This window comes from Mauremys reevesii, linkage group 1 (assembly GCF_016161935.1).
Source record: "Mauremys reevesii isolate NIE-2019 linkage group 1, ASM1616193v1, whole genome shotgun sequence".
NCBI classification, from domain to species: domain Eukaryota; kingdom Metazoa; phylum Chordata; order Testudines; family Geoemydidae; genus Mauremys; species Mauremys reevesii.
The window spans coordinates 102,011,892-102,027,564 of NC_052623.1; the positions used below are offsets into that span (position 1 = coordinate 102,011,892).

Below are 15,673 nucleotides of genomic sequence, written 5' to 3' on the forward strand. Positions count from 1 at the left end.
CATTGCAGCATTGTATGGAAGGGATTCACTTTCACTACCTGTCCCTACAACATCCACTGGGTGCTGGTCACACTCACCCCTGCCAGTCGTGTTGCTGCCCTGTCTGAAATCTGTTAATTCAAATGTCCTGGCTTTGGGTGACCCACTACACCTTGTAAACGTTGTGGTGCTGTGGAAACAACTTTGGAAGCAGCTTCACAGTCAATTCTCTGTTGGCTCCCCCACCCCTGAATGCCTCCAGTGTGATAGTCCACCACTGGGAGTGTTTGCTTCCCCAGGCTCCCCAATACTTCCCAATAGAGGGGAATCCATTTGGTAGACTGATAGACTAGCCTGGGATCTGCTCACTCCAGTCCTGGGTCCTCTTGCCCATGTGGTGAGAATCCCAGCCCTGGTTTCACAGGACCCCTCGAGCCCCACTCCATCCCCCCTGAGCTGAGTTTGGACCTCCCTCCCCCATCTGCTCTAACACACCTGCTATGTCCGGCTGCAAGGGGGTCCCCATCCCTTTTACTGGTCTGCTACAGCCCTAAACTGAGGAGTTTGAAACTCCCTCCCCTTCCCCATCTCCCACAAAATGCCTGCTTCTACCCCGCCAACTTCTGCCCCTTCCAGTTCTCACCAGTCTACTGCCATGTGGTGCCATGACTCTGAGAGAGCAAAGTTTGCTGTGCTGCTGTTCCTGCTGCTCCACCTGGTCCAGGCAAAAGAAGGCTTTTCCTGCACCAGTGTGCACCTAAATAGTACCCCCTCTCCCAGTCACTTGGGGGTGGGGAGATGGGTCAGCATCCCCCCATGGACCTGGTCTGAAGCTGCTGCAGCAGCAGGTCACTCTCACACTCACTCATCTATCTATCCCCTGAAGGGGCCACACATCTTTTCCTACAAGCCAGACAGCAGCTCCCACCACTTACTATGCAGTGAGGTCATTCTCTGGTGGCTGCCTAACTGGAAGTTCCAATGGCACCTTACAAGCAGTAGGAGATAACGCCACTCCAGGGCCTTATCCAGCATTCTTTCTTGATAAAATAGGCTCCAATGTCAGCTTGTTAAACTATTGCTGAGGGTACCATGTTTTGTCTACACTGTCATTTCAGTTCCAGTGCTCATTACGTTTATATAGACATTTAGGCTGTCTTGGCTATGAAAAGCAGCTGCTATGTAAAACCCTAAAGACTAACACATTGTTATGCTTTACTGAGTCTCTAAAACTCAAGAAAATCAGATCACTTGTATAGGTTCCAACAGGCAAAAGGTACCTATTGCCAGATTATGAATCATCATTTTATTGCTTTTTTTCTTAGGTCTTTGTATGTGACTTTGTTCACTTTTGTGTTTGCAGGTACCTGTTTGCATTGCAAGTGAAGCAAGACCTGGTACAAGGCAGGCTAACATGTAATGACACCAGTGCTGCACTCTTAATCTCACACATAGTACAGTGTAAGTTCTGCTTTTTTTCCTCCTTATAGAAAGAGAAATGGGTTGGTGGGCAAGAGAAGCTTTGTCAGGCTGTTAATCAATAATTGCCTGTGAACATATCTTCAGCATGTTGTACTGTAAAGTATAGCATAAAAACCTTTACAAAGGCTACATGTTTTGTATGGCGCTGTGGGTGTGTGTATTTATATAAATTTTATTATTTCAAGTAAAGAACAGGTGCTCAGAAATATCCTGGGCATTGAATCTGTATTTTGTTATTTGTTTGCATTTTCAAAGAGCTGTGCTTGACAGCCTGCCAGGACTCTGCAAGGAGCAGTTTCTGCAGAGTGGCAAATGAGTTGAATTCTTCAACTGAATTCCTGTTTTGTTTTATAATTTATATTTGACTTTTTATCACGTCAGTAGAGTATAAGATTCCTGGAGATCTGTGTACTGTCTAGAGCAGAGTAAATAAATATGCTTAGAATGACAGACTAAATCATAGTCCTGATGGAAGTGATAGGAGGAGAAAAACCAGTAGCTTTTAACTTGTTTTTATACAGACACATGAGAAAAAAGAATGTTTGTTCAGATCATACATTCACTCCTATCAGCATGTAAAAGCTACTTTTGTCCTCCAGATATAAAAAGCAATCACTTAAAAGGGAATACATGTTTTCCATTTCAAGAATTTATGGAAACCCATATCTAGAATAATGTTATGAAAATCGGCTTTGAAGCATATATAGACTATGCCAGAAATGTTTAGCCATAATAGATCATCACTTTGAATTACCATTGTAAAATTCAGCACTGCATATTTCTACTCAAACACAGCTAAACATAGATAGCATCTTAGTTAACAAAGATTTTCAACGTTCTTTAGAGGTATATCCCTGGTAAGGATGGGTAAATCTCTCTATTCTGTGTTGGAGGTGGGCTGTTTCTTCCCATTATTAATGTTTGGTCCGAAAGCATATGCCAACAACTCTCCATTCACTTTGACCTCCAACGACCTGTATGACTGAGCAGCAGTGGGAGACAAAATAAATAAAAAGAGCAGCCTTAGTGAAATTCTATATCCCTGTGACCATTTTGAAACTGAATGTTTGTGCAGCCCAGACTTAAAGGGGAAAAAAGTTCAACCTTTAAAAGGAAAAAGCTTTTCATGTGTGGTTCCAAAAGGGACTGAGTCTCAACAGAATTGTTATGGAAGTAGGTGGTGAACAAGTACATAACTTTTTATTTTCTCAGCAACTGTGTTTACCTTCTCAGGAAGTTGGGAGTAGTTTTGTCCCTGCCTTCTGATTTCAGCCATGAAAAAAAGCAGAGCTGTAACTGAGAGGTTGTAAACCTGAAAGGAGAGTTCTTTGAGTAATTGTCCCTCTGAGTGCCCCACTTCAGATGTGCATGTTCCCCTGTGGTGGGATCTGTGGGGTACAACCCGGAACTGGGGTACCGCTGTGTCCCCTTAACTCTCCAGCCTGGGCTCTCACAGTGCTTTGTTAGTGACAGGCAGAAAACCCCCTCCAGGCACTGCAATCACTCAGCACAAGAGCATGTGGAGCCCCACACCCAGCTAGAATGTGTGAATGCTCCCAAAGCCACTCACGAATCTCACAGAAAGGCACCAGCCAATTCTCCCCAGTTCCCAGCCTTGTATCCCAGAACTGTACCATCTTGCCCTGGTCAGAAACCTGACCAGTGTAAGTTTATTACCCAATGTAATGGTGGTAATGTAGATGTAGAGAGGACATGCACCAGCCTTTGTACCTGAGCTGAGATTTCCCACACACTTCAACCAAACCGCACTGTTTTAAGTAAAATATAAAACAGATTTGTTTAACTACAGAAAGATAGAGTTTAAGTGATTTATAAGAGTTCGGCACTAAAGGTCAGAGATAGTTACCAAAAAAAAGAAAAAAAAATAGGTAAACATACAGTCTAAATCTTAAACCTTACTAGACTAGGTTGTATTTGGATCAAGCAGTTTTCTCATCCCACTGGATGTTACAGTTCTTAATACACAGGCTTCCCCCTTTAAGCCTGGAACCAGTCTCCTCAGATCAAGTCTTTGTCTTCCCAGCATTCTTGTTGCTTCCAGCATAGGTGGGGAAGGAGAAAGGCCAAGGCATGATGCCACTGTCTCCTATTTTGAATCCTCAGTCCGTGTGCCTAGAAAACACTAGTCCAGACATGTCCCGGTGGGCTTTGCTGAGTCGCAGGGTTGAGCAATCCCCCACTGTGTGATGCTTGGGCAGCCCTGTTCCATTATTGTAAATTCCTTGTTTACAACTTCCCTGCTGATGGTTGCTTAACACCTCCAGGGAGTGGATCACCATCTACCAGTAGAGACTCTCAAACTTACAACATATTTCAGCAACAACCATACAGCAAAATCTCATAACTTCATATACACTGACGATATACATATTGGGTCAGAACAATGGGTTTCTTCAGATCATGACCTTTCATATGATATCTTACACGGCATACTTTATATGAAATATATAATAACTATATGACAGATGAATATGAGGGTCCCAGGGGGCTGCTTTGAGGTACAGAGTGCCATAGCCCCTGATCAGAGATTTTGGATAGCAGTGTCTGCATGGTCTCCTCCTGTGCTCTGTACGCCATTGTGCTCTGATCTGAGGGCATGCAAGGCAGCGTGAACCCGACACCATTCCTTCTCAACTGCTCTGCAGTGTCTGGAATTTTTCATCTTTATCATTCTTTTTTTTTTTTTTTAATTTTTAACTTTCCTTTCATGATTTTCGTGTGGATCTTTGGGAGGAGGAGGCTCCTCCCTTCTTTTTGTGGTCCCCCACCCATAGGGCCTCTCTGTTGGTTGGAGCCTTCTTTTCCTTTCTTCTTGATGGGTACGCCCCAAGCCCTGAGTTTTAATCCCTGTTACACCTGTAGAAAGTCTTTTCCCTTTACCAGTGGTCATTCCAGCAGTCTCTGCTGTCTAGGGGGAGACACACATCCCTTCGAGGTTTCAAGCACTGCATCGCATTTGGGAGTAGATGCAGGAAGCTGAGAGAAGACAGACTTAAGCTGCTCCTCATAGAGCATTCTATGAGACCCTCTTCCAACTTGACTCCCCATGATGATGCCTTGCTAGAGCCAGTAAAACCAATATGCCAATCACTAGCCGTTGTCCTATGTACTTTCAAAAGAGCAGACAAGAAATATTATGTACCCGCCAAGGGCGCAGAATAACTATTCACCCATCTTGTCCCGAATTCCTTAATGGTTGATGCTGTAAATAAAGAAAACAAACACCATTCCAGGCCCACACTACACAATAAAGAGCATAAATGACTGGACCTTTTGGGGCCTAAAAGTTACTCTCTGCCTGCTTACAATTCAGGGAAGCAAATTACCACACCCTGAGTACTAAATACAACTACACAAACTACAATAAATTCATTCATTTTATTGAACTTCTCCCACAAGAACAAAGAGGGTCAGTTCCAAGTTTCTAGTCCTGTTCAACGCACTGGAACTAAGACTCAACACAGAAAAGCCCACTTTGATACCCACCCAGTGTATTGAGTTCATAGGAGTCACCCTGGACTCCGGAACATTCAGGGACTACTTACCATCAGATTGATTCATCTCCCAGCTTCAGTTAAGTCTTCAAACATCAGCAAAAACCTGCCTGCAACTGTTGGATCACATGGCAGGCTGCACATTCATGACCCCTCATGCCAGATTATATTCCTGATGCTTTCAGGACTGTCTATATGCCCAAAAAGCACAGCCTAAACAAACAAATATCAATTCCCCAAAAAGTCCTCAAGTCTTGATTGGTGGAAGAATCCCTGCTAGACTTGTGGGGGAGGTTCTTTTCATTCATCCATCCTCCACAGAAACCATAACAGCAGACTCCTCTCTGATAGGATGGAGTGCCCACCTTGAAAACCTTACAGTACAGGGAAAGTGGACCCCTCAGGAATCTGCCTTTCACATCATTCTACTTGAGCTTAGAGCTGTTTGGTGTGCATGCAACCCATTTCTACCCATAATCAAAGATTATCCAATCAGTGTCATGATGGATGACAAAACAACCATGTATTACATAAACTGCCAGTGAGGAACAAGATCTCTATACTTGTGCACAAAAGAAGTAAAACTTGGAAACTGGTGCATAGCCAGCCAGATCAATATCTTATCCGCATATGTACCTCATCTACAGAACACCGTAGCCAACAAGCTGAGCAGAATTTTTTGCCAAGAGTACAAGTGGGAACTGAGCAATCTGACCCTATAGGAGATATTTTCACTGAGAGCTTCCCAGAGTTAGACTTCTTTGCAACATCATTCAAAAAGATGTTTCATAAGATCTACTCAAAGGGAGGACATGGCTGCAATTGTCTAGGAGATGATTTCCTCATTCCATGACCACGATCCCTGCTGTATGCATATTCTGCCCACCCCCTCACACTGTTGCTTCCAAAAGTCCTATAACAGATAAAACACAGGTGGAGTCAAAATCACCCTGATAGTGACATCCTGTCCAGAACAGGTATGGTTCCCAGATCTGATTCACCTGTCACTTTGTTTTTAGTAACAGAGAAATCCAGACTTGCTGACTAAAGAATCAGGGAAAACTATTTACTCCAATCTTCCCACACTACCTTTCAAGACTTGGCTCCTCGATGGTTCTTGGGCATAGAAATGGATTGCTCATTTTAAATGCAGAATGTGCTGTTGAACGGTAGGAAACCATCCACTAGGAAGATCTTCATAAAGATTTTGGAAACCACTCCAGTTCAGGTGCATCCAGCATGGTTTATCTCCCTCTGATTCCCACTAAACACACATTTTAGACTACCTGTTAAGTTTAAACACCTTAGGTTTGTCACTGAGTCCATCCAGTTCACCTGTTGCAGCCTCCAACTTACCTGTTGTGTGTTCTTTTTGTTTACACATCCTACAACCTCTAGATTCATTGAAGGACTGGCCAACTTTTTCCCACAAATTAACCTATCCCGTTTGGGACCCTAATCTCATCCTCAGTGCACTAATGAGACCACCCTTCAATCTCTTAGCAGAGTGCTCTCGCCTGCACTTATCCATGAAATCCTCTTTTCACAGAGCTGTTATGTCAACTAGAAGAGTAGGGAAATTCTGAGCCCTTATGGCAGATCAACCTTACACTGTTTTTTATTGGGACAAAGTGGGACATCCTCATTTTCTCCCCAACATTTCCTCAGACTTCCACATTAATCAGGACATAAAATTACCCATCTTCTAAACTGCACAACTTTAGATAAGATGCTAGTCAACACACTTTGAATGTCAGGAGATCAGTAGCTTTCCATCTAGAACTAGACCCTTCAGAGCCTCTTCTAGACATTTTGTCTCCTTCGCAGACAGAATGAAGGGAGCCCCTATTTCTGCCCAAAGACTACACAAATGGGTCTTAGGATGTATTTTATCCTACTGTGAACTCTCTTCTATGCATCCTTCCTCCAGGCTGACTGCCCATTCCACCATAACGCTAGACAACCTCTATTGCTTTGCTCAAGAATGTCCTCATCAAAGACATTCGTAAATTTGCCACCTAATGATCTGTTCACACCTTTTCCCAGCACTACGTCACGGTATGCTTCCAGATCTGATGCAGCATTTTGGATGGCTGTTGTCCAGTCTGTACTAGATAGAACTCCTCAGCACCCACCCTCTCAGTTTAGGTACTGCTCAGAAGTTAGGTGAAGTGGAGTGCCCATAGGGACAATTACTCAAAAGAAAGAGAGGTTGGTTCCATGTAAAGTAACTTGAGTTCATTGACATACTTTCTTCCTATGGGTGCTCTACTACCCATTCTCCATCCCCTCTACTTCAAAGACCTGTCATTAGGCTGGATTTCGCAATGGAGTGGGAACTATTTTAAAGCCCTCACCAGAAATAGAAAAGAATTGGTTGCAGAGTTAGGATTTAAACAAGGAAAGATAAATTGTGCAGTCCATAACAAGAAGACTAAGTAGGATAGAATGATCCATAGGATTAAAGCCATGCTAAGAGCAAGTTGAACAACATGAGAGATCTGTCATCATAGGCAAGGAGTAAGTTATTTACTCTTTTAGCCTGTTCATCATTAACAAGAGATTTGCTAAGGGACAGAAAAATCTAAAGTGATTGAGCCTTAGTTAACTGTTCCTCTTTCCTGCCAGACTAAGAGTGTGATGTATGCAACAGTGTATTTTAATTGCTAGAAGAAGCCAGTTCTTTTTCTTCACTGAAAAAGTCTTAAATAACATTTGATCAGGACTTCTCTGCAGATGAAGGTTTGGGTGCTGATTAAACTAGATGGGATTTTCCGTATTGTTTTATATATATAAAATTATAATTTTAATTGTGCTTGTGGGATTTTATTATATGTGACGAATACCTGAAAATATTATTCACATTTTACTCATCACCCATGCAAGTGCTTAAAATACCTTTTAAAAACAAATTTTCTGGTTTTTTTTTTGTTTTGTTTTTTTACCTGAGAAATATCAGAAATGTCAATTCTGGTTACATTGATTTTGGTAGCTGTCTTATATTGGAGAGAGGGTGTCCAGAGAATGTATATTGTTAGTTTCTGCACCTAAATTGGAGGGTTTGTGGTGTTGAATCTGTTCCAAAGATTTCCTTTTTTTCCCTCCAAAATGTTAAGTAGTCATTGCAGTGAAATAGTTAACAAAAATAAGACAAAGTTTTAAACAGTTTTTAAACTAAAAATGCCTTTTCTCAATTGTACCAGTTTCACTCCTTTCCATCTGATAATGTTATTTCACTAGATCTTTAATAATTATAGAGTCTACTAGTCTAGACAGGACCTAAATTTCTGACAAGTTGAACATTTAAAAAAAGTCTCATATGTTAAAAATGTGTAAGTTCCTGTATAATAATAGGAAGTTATGCTCTGAAAGAGGCTCAGCCACTGAGGGAATAAGATTCTAGAACCCTCTGTATTATCTTAAACTGGTAGAGCTTGATGTGGATGGGATTTATTTCTCTTTCTCTAGTCCCAGATCTGTCTATTATGTTTAGAATTAACACATAAGAGTCTGATTTATGAACCCCTAAAAATGTGTTTAATATTATACATGCATGTTATTTCTAATGGACTAGAGTTTAATATTGTCTGTTCCCATCTACAAGTGACCAAAATCCTGTATAATTATCGCAACGCCCCAGTGTAATAGTAAAGTTTCCAAATTTGTTGTGCTAGCAAGCCCTCCTAGGACCCCATGTGACTATAGTTCTCACTGAAGATATCTTGTATCTCCTAAAATGTTTTCTGTGAGAATTGGCCCTGATGGTTCCTATAATGGGATCTCATCTGCTTTACTCAATAGTGTATTTAAATTGTCTCTGACATTTATTCATTGGCTAAAAAATTATTTGATGTATTTTTCTGAATAAATATAAAATCAGCAGCTGCTGACAGCAGTGATATAAAAGCGGAAAGAGCAGGGAGGCAAGAGGTGAAGAAAGGCGTTGCATCATCATGCTGTGTGCATCCACCACTGCATAACGGGTCTTTGCATGATGGGTTTCTGTTTCCAGGAGTCCCTTTGTGATAGGTACATCTTTGGCAGTATCTTCATAGATGTTACAGCCTGCTCTTCATATAAAATCCTATTTTGAGAGCATCAAATGGGTTATATTAAAATTAACATATATATTACAAAACAGATTATTTTATATGAAAGATGCTACATAAAATGTCTCAAAACACTATAGAAAGTGTGTTAGAACAGAGAATGCTGCATATGCTTTGGTACTTGGAGTCATGCAGAAAGGAGAAATGTGAGGTAAAAAGATGGAGCAGATAAAAAGAGAGGGCTGAAATGTAAAAGCAATTAGAGATACTAGAAGTAATACTTCAGGCTAGTTACAGCAAGGGGAGAACAGAGCCATGTGCTAATGTGGTAGAGAAAAGTGAGGTGTGGTTAAAAATCAATCTTTGACTAAAACGATCAGGAAGGTAGTAAAGTAATAAAAGAGGGAATGGCTCAGAGGGAAAGTGAGTTCCAGAAAGTGCAGCCCAATCTGTAGAGCAGTGTTTCTCAAACTGGGGTAGCCGCTTGTGTAGGGAAAGCCCCTGGCGGCAGCCAGTAAGTCCCTTGGCCCGCGCCGCTTCCAGTAGCTCCCATTGGCCTGGAGCAGCGAACCGCGGCCAGTGGGAGCCGCGATTGGCTGGACCTGCTGACGGGGCAGGTAAAAACAAACCGTCCCGGCCCACCAGGGGCTTTCCCTACACAAGCGGTGACCCCAGTTTGAGAAACACTGCTGTAGAGAAATACTAGAAAGGGGTCTTAAATGGAAGTAGGAGACTGGGGAGGGAAGAGGGAGAAGTAGGTGAATATGAGGTCAGAGAGAACAAGTCCTGGGGACTTTGGAAGCCCTAGAGGTTGATTTGAAATAGATTTGGGGGCGGTAGATGCAGTGAAAGTGGCAGAAATCATATTGCTGCAGGGAGAGAATAGTCTGACTGGAATACGTTTGGCCTCTTGAAGTTTAAAGAATGTAGGGCTTTAGGAAAGCCATACAAAAGGGAATTTTAAGCACTTGCATGGGTGTGAGTAAAATGTGAATAATATTTTCAGTAGAGCCTGGGTCCAACTAATGTCATATTTTCATGATGTTATGAAGATAGTGATAGGCAGTCTTCTTTCTTCCTTAAACATCTTTCCTTTCCTTTTAAGTTCAAAGTCAAGGATGACTCTCAAAATTTCTGACCTTGGGAACAAAATAGAAATCTGAGCCGTGAGCTACTCTTAAAATGTTGATCGGCATAGCTACATAACTTCTGCTGGGCACTGTAGTTACACTGACATTAAGTCCTGGCGTTGACGCAAATAGGTCAACAGAAGAATACTTCCATCAACCTAGCTATCGCTCCTCAGGGAGGTGGATTACCGGATTACAGTGACGGAAAAATTCCTTCCATTGCTGTAGGAACTGGAAGCCACCTGCATTATGGCACTACAGCTGCTGCGCAGTTGTAGCACCCATAGTTTAGACATGGTCTCAGTGAAACGAGAGTTAGTGATATGGAACAGTGGGCTTTTTGTGCAGGAGGATTCTCATTTCCTCCAGCAGTGGAAAGAGGTAGAGTATCAAGGAGTGATGGAACAGACAGCATGGTCTTCTAACACATCATCTATTCATTCTTTTCAGAGGTAGAAGTTGTAGAATTTATTCAATGTCTGTGTATGATCCCTGGATTTTAATTTAGTCTCTTTATAAGGAACCTAGTTAGGTATAAAAGATTAATAAAGCTATACTGCTTGGATATTGGGGTGTATTGATCTTTCACATAGGGGTGGACAAAGATCAGTAAAAGCCTTCATTCATTGTACTGTTCCTAGTACTCTGGGATAATAATGGGCAGAGGGAATATCATTTTACAAAGAAACCGATAGCAGAAACATGTAAATAATGTATGATAGAGTAGCAGGCAACATGCTATTAAATATTCTGATTCCCATATGTAGTTTGCCAAAAATAATGTGGCAGAGCTAAAAAGTGGGTTACATAGTGAACTGTTGCATACTTGTAATTACAACAACTGCAGCAGTTGGGGGCAACTTCAGTCTGAGAAATGATTTATTATTAAACACAGTTCACAGAAACAAAATATAACAATAAGCCAGAGAAAGGAAAAAGACTGGATGTTCTGAAGTTCTGCAAAATACGAAACAGACAAATGCTTCATAAATCTCTGGGTTGCAATATATGTGTGTATTAAAAAACAAATAAACCACCCCAAAAATGTCTGTCTTCGAATTTGACATAATGGATAAATGCATGAAACTTTGGGGTGGAGTTTAGGGAAAGAAATGCACATTTGTTGTTCTAGAGGAAATGAAGTTGTTGTGTTGAGTGTCACAATGAGCTTGACAGAAGCTGATCTACTCCAATGAAATGTTCATCAGCAAATTGAAGCCCCTCCACCAAACCTTATCACACACCCAAATCAATACATCTTTGAAATTATTTCATTTGTTTTTTTTAAAATCTACTTGTAGGGTTGTGGGGAACAGGAGAACCCTTACTCTTGGGCTACTTTTCATTGTTTCAGTTACCTGTAAACAGGGGCGGCTCTAGCGTTTTGGCCGCCCCAAGCAGTCATGCGCGGGAGGCGCCCCAGAGCCGTGGGAGCAGCGGACCTCCCGCGGGCATGACTGCGGAGGGTCCGCTGGTCCCACGTGGCTCGGCTGTACCCCCCCGCGGCTGCGGACTGTTCGCGGACGCGGCGGCTCCGCTTGAGCTGCCGCAGTCATGCCTGCGGGAGGTCCAGCCGAGCCGCGGGACGAGCGCCCCCTCCGCAGTCATGCCTGCGGCAGGTCCAGTCATCCCGGGGCTCCGGTGGACCTCCCGCAGGCATGACTGTGGCAGGTCCGCCGGCCCAGCCTGCCGCCCCCCCTCGGCGGCAGGGGACGCCCCCTAGATTTGGCCGCCCTAGGCACCAGCTTGTTTTGCTGGTGCCTAGAGCCGCCCCTGCCTGTAAAGATGATAAGGAATATGTGGAACATACAGTAATGAAAATGAGTTATGAAACCATATTGCAGATTTGGACAAACAGGCTTTTATTACTCTGTTTTTTGGTTTGACTGAATAATATAGATTAAACACCAGGTTTTGATTTTTCTGTCCCTCTCTAGCTGAGATTGGGGATTTTGATGAAACCATAGACCGTGAACACTTAGCGAAGAACAAGTATATACCTCAACAAGAAACACTAGAAGACAAAATCATGGAATTTCACCGCAATCATATGTAAGTCCCAGCTTTTGTTCTTATTAACTTTCCTTTCCTTCAGTGTAATTCTGACTGTGAACATATATTGAGCTTTAGCTATAAAAGATTTTCAGGCCTATGAGTTAGTTACTTTTTGCCCTTTCACGTCAATGTACAAGATGTTTAAAGAGCATCAGTAGATTTTGATTTTCTTTCTAGCATTCAATTATTTTTTCAGCCTGTTTCACAAAAAAGATTCATTGTCAATTTTGTGCATGCAAATACAATTGTAAATGATGACCCTGATCCTGCAGATAATTGGGTCAGTACTCTCATTGAGGTCAAGGTCATTGAATATATCTTTCACTGCCATAGATCAGTAACAAAAGGCTCAAAAGATAAATTTGGGGGGAAGCTTGTGAGCCAGGGGGAATCAGAGAGGTTCTCTGAATAGAAATGGGAGGTTAGGTATCATATAACCTAGAGAAGAGATGAGTCTTAGAAGGGAGTTAAGAGATTGAGGATCAGTTAGGAGCAGAATGGCAGGAATTTCTATGCTTCTAAGAACCATTCGAGACTCAAGCCATTGCATTTTGAAGTAAGTGAAGTTCGGGGTTTATTGGTTGTGGTTTTTGTAAGAGCAGTTATGTTAATCAGGACTGTATGATTTAATATGAAGAATTTAAAATGTATGGAGCCCAAAATGTATGTTCACTGCCCTCAATGTCTTTCATCTTATTCCTTTGCACATTTCCTTTATCCTACCCAATTATATAGTAGACAATATTCATATAATCTTTTATTTTCATGAGCCCAGTAAGCCATATAATTTACTATTCTGTTGGAATAATGTATATAAAATTCTGTTAGTTAGTGGTTGAAGATGCACACAATCAGCCAGAAAAAATGCTTTGTGTACACAACTGTTTTTATGTCCTCTCACGTTGTTATAATTTGGGAGCTAGAATTCTTCGTTGAAAGAACATCTGTATGTGTGCTTTTAAGGTGGTATGCCCATGGTAGGGGACCTCTTAGATAATCAGCAGGGAACATCTGATTAAAATGAGAACATTTTAACTGTAATATATTATTTTATTTTAGAAAATATAGCAATCCTATAATTGCTAAAACTCTGATGCCCAGAACTCTGCTTCCCTGCTCAATCGTATTTTAGGTGAAAACTGGTCACAATCTAATATCTCTGTGCTTCTAAGGGAGGCTCTTTCAAGTTCTAGCTTTATAGTGCAGACTTCTGCCAGCGGAACTTTTTTTTCTCAGTTAAGGGTATGAATAGCTGACCCACATAGCTTTTCCAACAGAAGTCCCTAGAGTAGAGGCAGCTGTACCAGCAAAGCTGTGCTTTTACTAGTATAGCTTGTGTCATTCAGGAGGGGTGGTTTCACTATAACAGTACAAAGCACACCGCTAGGAATGCTTTGCTGTCATAGTATATCGGTATAGATACATGGGTAAGGAGCTCCTAGTGGAGACATGGGCTCTGTTTGAAATAGACATTATGTTTGTAAGTGACTGTGATTTTGGCTATCTCAATTTTTGAGTGTCTAACTGGAGACACCATAAATAGGCCTGATTTTCAGAAGATGGATGCTCAACACTTTTGAAAAGATCAGGCTTCTTTGAGGTATCGCAAGTTGGGCCCCAAAAATTGAGGCATCCAAAATCACTATTTGCTTTTAAAAATCTTGGTCTTTGAGAACAGAGCTATTGTTCTAGCTGCTGAGATTGGGTGACTTGGAATGGCCATATGGATGTTATCTAATTAACAGGAACCAGTCTCCATGATGAAATGTCTTTTTGCTCCTTAAAGAAGTAATTTGATTCCAATTTAATGGATGTGGAGAATTCAAGTCTCTTGACTTTTCTTTTTCATTTTTGTTTCTAAAGTGGACAGACACCAGCAGAATCAGATTTCCAGCTACTAGAGATTGCCCGTCGGTTGGAGATGTATGGAATCCGGTTGCATCCAGCAAAGGACAGGGAAGGGACGAAGATCAACCTGGCAGTTGCTAACACAGGCATTCTAGTTTTTCAGGTTAGAGCTGCTCTGATCATGGCTTTAATCTTTAAAACAGGCTGTTCTTTTAACAAAAGCGATTATTATACCAGTGGTGCAGCCTCTGTGTGAAATGTGTCTAGTGGCGGCACCAGCTATTGAAGAGACTGACTTCCCTAACTACCCTCCTTTGATCCATGATCAGAAAGCTACATGTTGGCTACATCTCCTCACTATCCTGATGCACATTGGAGGTGGGTCATCTGAGGCCACAGGGCATCATAAATAAGGTTAAGATTTGGTTATGAGCATTTTTAGTAAAAGTCATGGCCAGGTCACAGGCAATAAACAAAGTCATGGCCCATGACCTCTCCATGACTTTTACTATAAATGCCCCAGACTAAATCTTAGCTTCCCTGGGGGGGGCGCTGCTTTGGCAGTCCCCAGGGGCCGACAGCTGGCCCCAGCTCCGGCAGTGGATGCTGCCAAGCAGCGGCTGGTGCAGCTGGCCCCGGGGCCACCCCAGCAGTGGCCAGTGTGGCCAGCCTCAGGACCAGCTGCTGTGGTGGCCCTGGGGTCAGCCACACCTGCAGTTCCAGCTGCAGACGTCCCGGAGGTCTCAGAAAGTCATGAAATCCATGACTTCTGTAACAGACTCACAGCCTTAATCATAAACAAGGAAGGAGGGTCTCAGGCAGGCATGAAGTGGCAGGTATTGGGAGTAGCGAGTATGTGGGGGCAGGGGAGTGGGAGTTAGGAGGTGTGGGGAGGGGGTCAGGAAGAGGTGGGAGAGAACTAGATGGAGGCTCTCCATAGAGTTCTTTGTATGGGCTTTGCAAAATCTAGGGCAATCCCTAGTTGCTTCTCCCAGCCAGGGCCTTGTAGCAATCTCTTCATTGTGCAGCAAGCTTCTTCTTCCTGTGTACTTCTCCCCCAGCTTCATAGGCCTACCTGACAAGCTGACATTCTGGCTCAAAACATCTGACCCTGTCTCTGCATCAAAATTGAGGGTTAAAAAATTGAGTAAAATATGTTTTAAAACTTGAGTTACTGCAATTATTAAAATAACTATTCCCTTTAAAACCAAAACAAAAACCTAATTTTTTGAAAAAAAACTCAAGTTTGAAACCTTTTTTTTTCAAAATAAAAAAAATCCATCTTCTAGACCTTTTAAAAAAAAAAAATCTCTGAACCAGCAGTTCCAATGCGGCTACTTTAATAAAAAAACAAATCCCACCAAAAAACCGCACAAGTGTCCAAATAGAAAATGTCAGTAAACTCACAACTTGATCACTTGGTCAGCAATTGAAGGAATGCCTAAGAACAGTGGCTCTCAACCTCTCCAGACTACTGTACCTCCTTCAGGAGTCTGTTGTCTTGCGTACCCCCGTGTTCCACCTCACTTAAAACTACTTGCTTACAAAATCAGACATAAAAATACAGAAGTGTCACAGCCCACTCTTACTGGAAAATTGCTTACTTTCTCATTCT

The 15,673-nt window shown here is 42.1% G+C and overlaps 1 protein-coding gene across 8 annotated transcripts in view; it reads left to right on the forward strand.

Moving 5' to 3' along the window:
* Nucleotides 1-15,673, forward strand: part of FARP1 (FERM, ARH/RhoGEF and pleckstrin domain protein 1) — a 323,275-nt gene that overhangs the window by 226,069 nt on the left and 81,533 nt on the right. For all 8 annotated transcript variants that reach the window (XM_039543016.1, XM_039543021.1, XM_039543028.1 and 5 more), the window contains 3 exons: nucleotides 1,343-1,440; nucleotides 12,093-12,207; nucleotides 14,074-14,221. In XM_039543016.1, coding sequence (XP_039398950.1) covers nucleotides 1,343-1,440; nucleotides 12,093-12,207; nucleotides 14,074-14,221 — 361 coding nt within the window. The remainder of the gene's footprint in view (nucleotides 1-1,342; nucleotides 1,441-12,092; nucleotides 12,208-14,073; nucleotides 14,222-15,673) is intronic.